General features: G+C 31.1%; 1 protein-coding gene across 1 annotated transcript; it reads right to left on the reverse strand.

The window, feature by feature from the left end:
* Positions 1 to 2,615: 2,615 nt before the first annotated feature.
* Positions 2,616 to 9,262, reverse strand: LOC104647557 (ubiquitin C-terminal hydrolase 13-like). The gene is made up of 17 exons (XM_026031270.2): positions 8,248 to 9,262; positions 7,907 to 8,015; positions 7,750 to 7,818; positions 7,406 to 7,516; positions 7,180 to 7,248; positions 6,967 to 7,086; positions 6,156 to 6,281; positions 5,697 to 5,774; positions 5,370 to 5,458; positions 5,105 to 5,213; positions 4,952 to 5,020; positions 4,747 to 4,857; positions 4,360 to 4,429; positions 4,071 to 4,209; positions 3,809 to 3,966; positions 3,461 to 3,601; positions 2,616 to 2,857 (listed from the first exon to the last, which is right to left on the reverse strand). The coding sequence occupies exons 3-16, from the start codon at positions 7,771 to 7,773 to the stop codon at positions 3,462 to 3,464; spliced, it is 1,413 nt and encodes a 470-aa protein (XP_025887055.2). The 5' UTR covers positions 7,774 to 7,818; positions 7,907 to 8,015; positions 8,248 to 9,262; the 3' UTR covers positions 2,616 to 2,857; position 3,461.
* Between the last annotated feature and the right edge of the window lie 1,175 nt (positions 9,263 to 10,437).

Here is a 10,437-nt window from a genome sequence, read left to right on the forward strand (position 1 = left end):
TTTCTTAGTATACTTTTTTATGTTTTTAAATTAAAATTGTAAATTATTGTAATTTTTAGTACAATTTTATGCTATTTTTTAATCTGTAAATTATGTTTTTAAATCTTAAAGATTTTATATATGAATTTACGATAAAAATAAAAAGTTTAATTCAAGTTATAAGACATGAATTTGAAAAAAATAAATTTACATATTATTGTTGTAAATATTTTTGGACGAGTGATCAAATATGTAATATATGTACATACATAAAGTATTTTTTCTATATTGATGTAATTTAACATATTATAACAAGTTAAATCTTATTTTGATTTATTTACTGTAAATATATAATAATAATAATAATAATAATAATAACAACAACAACAACAACAACAACATGATAAATAAATTTGATTGCGTAAATAATTTTTTAAATTTTTATTAATACATAATAAAATAATTATATGAAGTAAACTCCATTTATTGTTGTTGTTCTACTTTTTCTTTATGATAATTTCATGTTTAAGGAGGTTATTTCATGGCATTGAGTATTTATTATTGATGGGAAAAAAAGATAATTGTCTTAATTTTGTACTTGGATTTTGAATTTTAGTTTGTCTATTTCAAAAATGTTATGTCTTATTGTTTAAGTATTCCTATAATATAGTTTTCCTTTTTTGTAAGTTGAATATCAAAATTATTAAAAAAGATTAGTCAAGACATAATTTGTTTATGAAAAGTACTTCTTAGTCAAATACAAATTGTTTTTTTTTTCAAAATTCATTTTTAAAAAGTACTTTTAAAAATAAGTTGATTTAAAAATAATGTCAAATCGACTTTTAATCATGTGTTATTAAATATGCCAAGTAATAAAATAGAATTAATATTGATTGAAAATTTAAATATGTTCATTTTAATTTAAGAAAAATGAAAAATTAATTAATAGTAGATATTTTTAAAAAATAATTAACAATTTTTCTTTTTTGTAAATTGAATATTAAAAAGATTAGTCAGACAAAATTTGCTTATAAAAAATATTTTTTAGTCAAATACAAATAGTTTTTCTCCAAAATTCATTTTAGAAGAGTACCTCTAAAAATAAGTTAATTTAACATTATTGCCAAACAGACTCTTAATCATGTAGTATTAAATATGTCAACTAAAAAATTAGAATTAAAATATTTATAAAAGAAATGTTTTTTTTTAAAGACTAATCAATTGAAATGGAGGGAGTATAAGAATTTTTGTCATAATTTATATAGTAGTGTTTGAATTTGAACATTCAAATGAGTTTTCTTAGTATACTTTTTTATGTTTTTAAATTAAAATTGTAAACTATTATAATTTATAGTACAATTTTACGCTATTTTTGAATATGTAAATTATATTTTCAAATCTTAAAGATTTTATATATGAATTCACGATAAAAATAAAAAAGTTTAATTTAAGTTATAAGACATGAATTTGAAAAAATTAAATGTACATATTATTGTTGTAAGTATTTTTGGACGAGTGATCAAATATGTAATATATGTACATAAAAATTATAAAGTATTTTTTTTTAATATTGATGCAATTTAACATATTATAACAAGTTAATTCTTATTTTAATTTATTTACTGTAAATATATAATAATAATAATAATAACAACAACAATAACATGATTAATAAATTTGATTGCGTAAATAATTTTTTAAATTTTTATTAATACATAATAAAATGATGATATGAAGTAAACTCCATTTATTGTTATTGTTCTATTTTTTCTTTAGGATAATTTCATGTTTAAGGAGGTTATTTCATGGCATTGAGTATTTATTATTGATGGAAAAAAAAAGATAATTGTCTTAATTTTGTACTTTGACTTTGAATTTTAGTTTGTCTATTTAAAAAATGTCATGTCTTATTGTTTAAGTATTCCTATAGCATTAATTAGGAAATAATCCTTATTTAGAAAACTTCTAATTCTACTTTTATTTACAACTTTTTGGTTAAAAAAAAATATAGAACTCTCATAGTTGTCTATTTGATGTTAATTTAGATAAGTTCAGTGTGAGTTTCGAAAATTGAATAATTTTATGACTATCTGAATAATGTTCATCACAGTTATATCTAATATCGTCTATTTTAATTTAGTCATCAAAGTAAAAAAATGCTATATATTGTTGTCTATCTTACTGGTTTAAGGTATTTTAAATAAGTTCGAATTTACACGTAGTTCATAAATTTCAAGAGAAAATGTATAATTTTATTTGTCAAAATTAATACAAACTTAATATTTTGTTTACAAATTAGGTGAATGTTCGATGTTATTGGACAACCGTAAGTGGAAAAGCAACAAATATAATTCTAATAAATTGATCTTTTAACTTTTTTTCTTTAACAGAATGATTGCATATATACGTAAATAGACGTAGACCTCTTAACTTTATCTCAAATGTCAAATAAACATTTCATTTTTAAACATACACGCTCCAAGATACACCAACTTATTTTCATTGTGTCAATTGAACACTTTTAACTTACATAATAATCATCTAAACACTTTCGAGATTCACATAACGCATTAGTATCAGGTGATCACAAGATATATATGTTACTAGGAGCAACAACAATGACAAAATATAGATGATGAAAGAAATCGTTTTCTCCGGAATATATTATAATCTTTTTCTGAAAACAATTTTTTATCCTTATATATATATCATCCTTCTAGATAATACGATGCAAAGTAACGAAACACAAAGTTAACAATGACCTAGATCCATGTAAAACATAGTCATAAACTGAAGTAATAAGATTATTCGATAATTGTCTAGCAAAAGTAATTCATAATTTATCTCCTTCTGGTTATAAAGTCCTATCTTGAACAACCTGCATTCAAATAAAAGAAATGAATAAGTGTTGCGATCGATATGTATTACATAAGAGCTTATCTATGAAGATGTTTGACTAAGCTCATAAGCTGATCAAATTAATATATAAGTATCTTTCAGCATATTACACATTTGCGAAAAGATTTAAAGTGCTAGAAGTCAAAAAATTATATAAGTTGATCACTCCCGACTTTATAACTTTTTTCAAGCTTATAAACACTACCTAATATTTTATCCTATAGTATATATTAAAATATTTTTCCCAAAACAAGACTCTTAAACTTCTCTTCATTCAATATTTGTTGTTCCTCTTTTCCTTTACAAGGAAGCATTCAAAAATATAAACTTATGGGAAAAACTTAGAATATTTAGTTGATTAATTTAATAAAAGAACAGTTAGTCAACACTTTCTTCAACCAAACACATCAACTAGGGTTCGTCTGTTACGAGAGGTAAAAGGATGATAATCTCGAGATAAAATGCATGATTATTTTATCTTGCGTTTGGTTAAGTGTATTAGATAGTGTGGTGGTTATTAATCTCATCCCCAAACCGAAACAACCTGAGAAATGGTGTGATGAATAGATAAACAATGACTTACTTCAAGGCAGGGTAATATAAGCTTCAAGTATGACTTTATCATCAACAAGATAACCTCTTCTAGGATCATATAGTTCAGTAAGAGGCATGAATGATGCGAAACCCCATGCGCGCGTTCTTGCATTAAACTGGAGCTGAGTATCTGTCATAACGATCATAACAAAACGAAAAACAGTAAGCACTTCACCTAAATCAATAACGTAACTTGAACCCCCTCAGCAATAAGGTGAAAGTTCAGATAGTCAACTAACTGAGCTACTAAGATTTTCTCCAGTGAAAGTAAGAGGATCAGGCTCGACAAAAACACATAGATCATATCTTTTATACTACAAGAAATGAGATCTCTAACCTTTTCTCACTGTGAATTTGTCATCGATTTGATTGAGAACAGCTAAGCTAAATTGAGCATATCTAATCCAACCAGAAGGCAATGCTGCAGTATTTACCACTGTTAAATAAAGTGATAAATGGTCTCCATTGTTCCCTTTTGGGGCCATCAGTACCCTCCTGCAAGACAATGCACCGTATAGTAAATCATCATCGTTACCATCATCATATCCGCAATTAAATTTGTAACGTAATCTACTAAAAATAGGATGTGTGTTGATTACCATTGATATGTTCCTACGTTAAAAGCATCAGAGTACGATTTCTTCCAGTTCAACTTTGAGAAATTGTGGACAGTCCATGTAAATCGGGCTGATACTGGACCTTCCACTGCCAGTACATCCATCATACTTGTTGTTTCCGCTGTAGCAAATGCCAAAAACAAAACATGCGAAATTTATATATAACAGAGAAACAAAGTGCAAAATAACACGAATAATAACTCAATCAATGTAAATATGAATATCAAATACACAAAGTGTGTGAGGTTGTGTTTAGAAGTAGGTGAGATACCTTCGACGAGTAGCTGAGGTCCGTTAGTAGGCAAATGAGATATAGGAATAAGATTTTCATGCCCTATTAGCTGCAAAAGACGAAGCAAAGTAAGAAAATTCGTTCCAACAAAACTAGACAATTGTCAATAACATGTCTATTTCGATGGTTGTTACATATTTTAGTATTCTACTGTACTGTATCGTAATGTATTGTTTTGGAGAATATAATGTTTGGATAGACTGTATTGTTTCCAACAAAAGAAAAGTAGGGTACAACGTAGAGCTGCCATAAAAAGACAGTACAAAAGGATTAGTAAGTAAAAACGAAATGAGAAGAAGAATACAGAAGTGTAATGACATGATCACACCATGTCGATCCTTATACAAATGAGACTGTACAATATACCTGGCGATTGTGCACGTATTTCAAAAATGAAGGAACGTCAGGAAAACGATATTGTTCACTGTGTTGATTTCGAAGGGATTTCTGAAAGCAAATGATATCCCCATTGCCCAGCTGCAAAGGCAGAGGAGTATTTGCATTTCATTGCTAATAAATCCAGAAGAAGTGAAGAGAAAAAACTGTCGAGAAGGAAACTAATTGCGCGTACATTGTAGTCACGAAGACTCAGCATAGTGTTAAGTTGTAAACACATCGCACTGGGATTAAAGTTTATTTCCTGTGATCAATAACAAAATCTGAAAACCACATACCAAATGTTAAGAGTTTAAAAAATTGGTAGCAAGAGAAGAAGAAAACGAACCTCGAAGAGATCAATTTCTTCATCAGGCGAAAAGCTAGCCAATTCTTTTAGCTTTGATAATATCTCAAGTAGCTTGCTTCTTTCTTTTACAAAAAGTCGTCCAACGTACCTGACAAACAACAAAGAAATTAAACGGAAAAAAGACTAGAAAACCGCGTCCATTGAAAGTACAAAACACCTCTCGATGCAGTCGTGCTTTCTAAAAATAGATGAAGAGATCCCAAATTCAAGCACGAAAAAATATTCATGCTATTGAATGTAATACCTTATGCTCTCTTCGACAGGGTTATATAGTTTGAAAAATACAAGGATTTCTTTGTTCTTCTTCCCTGGTGGAGGTAAACGTCGCAAATCCTGCAAGAATACACAATATAAAAATGTAAAAGTAAAGCCACACAGAGAAGACATGCAATAAGTTAATCACCGAAAAGGAAGACAAGAAAGCTATGTTGCTCAGAAGCTTCAAAAATGTCACAGGTGAGTGTCGGATCCTTCAATAGTAGTTCATTTTTAGAGGATCTGACACGGATGTGGCAATATTTTTGGAGAGTCCGAGCAACTTAGCAAGAAATAAAGCAAGTGATCACATTACCGGGCATAGTATTACTTCCAGAAACAGTTTTAGCTCAGAATTATTCACCGTAATTGAATTTTCCCTTAGTTGGCCAACCTGAGAACACAGACACAACATCGAAGAACTTAATACCGAGTTAATGAAGTACTCCAATCCTTTAACAGATAACGTGTAGTACAGAAGAACGATAGTCAGACAAAAATGATGACATTATCAGCCACAAATGTCACGCTTCACGTTCCTACCAATTCAACAGAGTTAGGATTGTAATAATTATTACATTCCTTTTTGACTATTTTTGGGCGAAAATAATGTTAGTTCACACAAACCTCGACTGTTCCAACACGAATATCATTCTTTTTTATTTGTGATGGCATAAGCTAAGGAGAACAATTTTTTTGTGGAAAACCAAACATGAAATATACAAAGAAAATCACCAGTAAAACTGCAGAAAGATAGGACTATCAGACAACTTACGGAATATTGAGTTTCCTCTTGAGATGTCAATGCACGTTCAGGACGATATGTGTTGTTCACGCGTTTTTTCCATAGCCAGTAACGTTGAAATTGCACCGGTATACCAAATGCCTTGGCAACTTCCTCCTGGAAACAGATGTACCATCAAACATGATAAAGAAATGTACTTTGACCTAGCTCATGATCGGAGGATTGTCTAAAACTGTATAAAAAGACATCCCGTCCCTAACACCCCTCGCACGCTCAGGACTAGACATCTGGAGCGTGGGCAATATAAGATGAGGAACTAACATCGATAAATGATGATTGAGATAGACTTGACTCTGATACTATGTGAGAAATAATTATTGAATTGTGTATCGACATTAGTACACTGAGGCCTATTTATAGACACTACATTATAATCAATTTTCACATAGGATACAATATGTAGATCATGTTCTATTCCTATTCTAACAAGATACATGTCATACTTAAGACTTACCGTGAGTGACCAATTACATATAAAGCGTTACTAATTTTGTAAACTCTCACTGCACTTACTACTAGAACTCCGTGTTCTCAATTTTTATGATCGTCTATATACTCCTCATTTTTTACTTGCTTTAGCACTCAGTCTTCGAAGTTTTTATCTTTTAACTCAATATAACGCACAAATACAGAAAGTTTACATTCCATACTTTAAGTTTTAGAAGCAGCAAATTTCACATGACGCCTCTTTAATAAACAAGGGAAAACCGAATTCATTCTCACACAGTACATATAATTGTTCGTCATGTTAGAAAAGAGTGCAACAGAATGATAGATGTACCTTGAATTTAGTAAATGGCATCTGTTTCTGCATACAAAAAGTAGGTACTTTATCATGATTCACGAGATCAAAATAAATTTCCTTCCCGATTTGTTCACCAAGGTTTTCATCACGAGCTACCTGAAAAATGAAATGACTAATTTTAGTTCAATGTATTCAAAAAGTATAAAAACACAAGTAATTAAAGGATAGCGACAAAAAGTTGAAAGAAACCTTGATCATTGTGTAGAGACAAGCATCTGCATTTTGTTCTGTTTCAACATGCTCTATCCTCGCTATAAACTGGAGGTCGATAAAAGATTACTATCAGACGTGTAGAATGAGAAACTAAATCAGCAGTATATTGAGTAGATACTCATCCGAAGATGCTAAACTATGTCCTTCTCATCCACATTGCATATAAATCTTTTTTTCTCCGATTAGACTGTGCCGCACATACCTGCCAGCTGTACACGTACTTCAAAAACAAAGGAACCTCAGGAAAGCGATACTGTTCTCTGCATTGATTTTGAAGGGATTTCTGAAAGCAAATTATATCCCCATCTTCCAGCTGCAAAGCCAGAGTATTACGTAAAAAATTCACTACATAAAAAATTATCTTTAACGGCAATAACACTAAATATGTACTTTTAGCAGCAATTAGCACTCTTTCTATATGTCCCTAAAGTATTTAGTGACATTGGATCCAATGACAGTTACAGTAGATATTAATATTTATAGCCGCTAAAAGGTATTTTTGTTGTAGTGATATGACTATCGTTGCTAAAAACACCAAAGTGTCACCTGGTAGTCGCGAATACTCAGCATAATGTTAAGTTTTTCACACCACACACTAGGATGAAATTGTATTTCCTGCGAATAATAAAACTTGAAAATCATATTTCATATATTAAGAGTTAAATGAAAAAAAAATTGCTAGAGAAGAAGAGAACTGATTAACCTCAAAGAGATCAATTTCTTCATCAGGTGAAAAGCCAACCAATTCTTTTAGCTTTGGTAATATCTCAAGTAGCTTGCCACTTTCTTTTACGAGAAGTCGTCCAGCATACCTGACAACAACAAGGAAATTAAACAGATAAACACGAGAAAATCGCATCCACATCATGGATGAGGTTATACAATGTCACAATAAGTTCTCTATGATGTCTGTTTTAGAACTCGAGATTCATTAAAAGTACAAAACACCTCTCCGTGTAGTCGTGTTTTCTCAAAATAGATAACGAGATTCCAAATTCAAGCATGAAAATCACTACTTTACTATTGAGAAGCAAGATGTAATACCTTATCTTCTCTTCGAGAGGGTCATAAAGTTTGAAAAATAGAAGGATTTCTTCCTCAGTTTTCCCTGGTGAAGATAAACGTCGCAAATCCTACAAGAATACACAAGATTTAAAAAAATAAGTCGTAAAGTAAAACATGTAGAGTAAAGACTCACAGAGAAGACATGCAACAAGTTAATCACTGAAAAGAAAGACGAGAAATGCATTACCAGACATAATTCTACTTCCAGAAACAGTTTTAGCTCAGCATTGTTCATTTCATTTGAACTTTCTCTCAATTGACCAACCTGAGAACACACCATCGAAGAACTTAATACCGAGTTAATCAAGCACGGATTGTAGAAACCAAACAACTGAAGACATTTATTTTTCTTAGCATGGTAAAATTGGTCGATGTGCAAGCTCAGGATAAAAAAATTTCAAGAAACAATTATATGATTGCAATTTGCAATAACTATTACATTCCTTAGTCGATTAGAGTTTTCGCATAGCTTTTTTTGGTAATAGTGGTGTCCTGGTCAAGTTGCACAAACCTCGGCTATTCCACGGAGTATCTGCTATCTCCCACCAGAACAAGTATCGAGTTGAGTCAACAAAAATATCATTGAAGATATAATTAACTAACCAAAAGTATATATGCTATCTCTAACAACTTAAGTTTTTAGCTAAGATGGTCACGTACTTCCAGCAGTATCTAAGCATGCAAAGGTTTTAGGTTAAAATTTCATTGTCAACCTTTATCAAAAAGGATTTTCACGTGGTTGGCTCGTCAAAAGGAATCAAGCTCGCATGTGAAGGGTGTGTTGAAGATACAATTGATGAAATAAAAGTTGTTCTCTTTAACAATTTAAGCTTATGAAATGATCGATACTTCAACAACTCTATTACTTTCTACATTCATACAAACGTACAAATTGATTGTGCTTACCTACTTATGGAAAATATTTCAAGTCTTTGGTACGCACGATGACCTACTCATGACAAATATTACTACGCATACTACTATGTCCACGAGAGAAGAAAAGTTAGTATTCTAGAACGATGAAGTGTTTAAGTTAAACTAGATGCTAAATATGTTTTCATGAGCTTATGGGTCGATCATGTCATTTACATACAAGAGTATTCCATGTGTGTTGTGGGATTACAGTGGGTATGTTGTTGTTGCTATTGTACTATTTGATATATACTTACGCCCCTTTTGTCAGGAGCATTGCATATTACGATGCAGGTTCAAGTGTTCAGAGCGACATGCTTCCTCATCAGACATCTTTCTCCTTATCCAGCTCATATTGGTGAACCCCACTTTGTATTTGGGCCAATAGTTCATGTCTCTTGATATAGTTAGATCTTTTGGGTAAATAGGGGCCTTGTCTCAGCATTTCTATATCGATGTCATGTTTAGAGGCTTTGTAGACTAATGTACTCAAGTCATGCATATGTTTCGAAAACTACTCCACATTTTTCAGCTTATGACGGAATTTCAGTTATGTATGTGAAAAATATTGTTTATATCGTTTTATGAAAAAGGAAAGTTCTTAGTAAACTCACTTAAATGTTTTACCATTCGTGGGAAAGTTTGGTCTAATGAGGCCAACGTCTCCCGTTCCATTTCAAAGAAGGTTGTTATGTCATTGTGTTCGAATGAAAGGGTTCACTCGATCAGGTAAAGGCACAGGATGCCAGTCCCCCAGGCTAGGTTCGGGGTGTGACATTAAGCACATCAAACACGAGAAAAAAAAATTTCATGTAGGATAAGGTGAGGAGAACAAATTTTAGGTGGATCACAAACATGAAATATAATTTATATACAAAGCATATTACAAGTAGAGCTGCAGTCACACAGCAGAAAAATAGGATTATCAGACTTACAGAGTGAACTTCCTCTTGCACTGTTAATGCATGATAAGGCCGATACGTGTGGTTGTTGCGTTTATACCATAGCCAGTAACGTTGAAATTGCACCGGTATACCAAATGCCTTAGCAACTTCCTCCTGAAAACAAATATATCATCAAACACATACTATACTTAAGACTTACAGCGATCGACAAATAATATTGTGAACCCTTACCCTGCATTGGCCTCAGAATTTAAAGTTTTATCTTTTAACGCAATATAAAAGACAAGTACAAAACGATTACATTCCATATTTCAAGTTGTCGAATCTAAGCAGTAAATTTCATATGACTCCA

Source organism: Solanum lycopersicum, chromosome 5, assembly GCF_036512215.1.
Source record: "Solanum lycopersicum chromosome 5, SLM_r2.1".
Lineage (NCBI taxonomy): Eukaryota > Viridiplantae > Streptophyta > Magnoliopsida > Solanales > Solanaceae > Solanum > Solanum lycopersicum.

Coding starts and splice junctions, on each gene's coding strand:
- LOC104647557 (XM_026031270.2), bottom strand. CDS start 7,773: ATGCTGAGTATTCGCGACTACCAG. Junction 5,459..5,696: donor TGGAAGTAATACTATGCCCG/GTAATGTGATCA, acceptor GTATTCTTGCAG/GATTTGCGACGTTTACCTCC. Junction 4,430..4,746: donor AATACGTGCACAATCGCCAG/GTATATTGTACA, acceptor CGTCTTTTGCAG/CTAATAGGGCATGAAAATCT.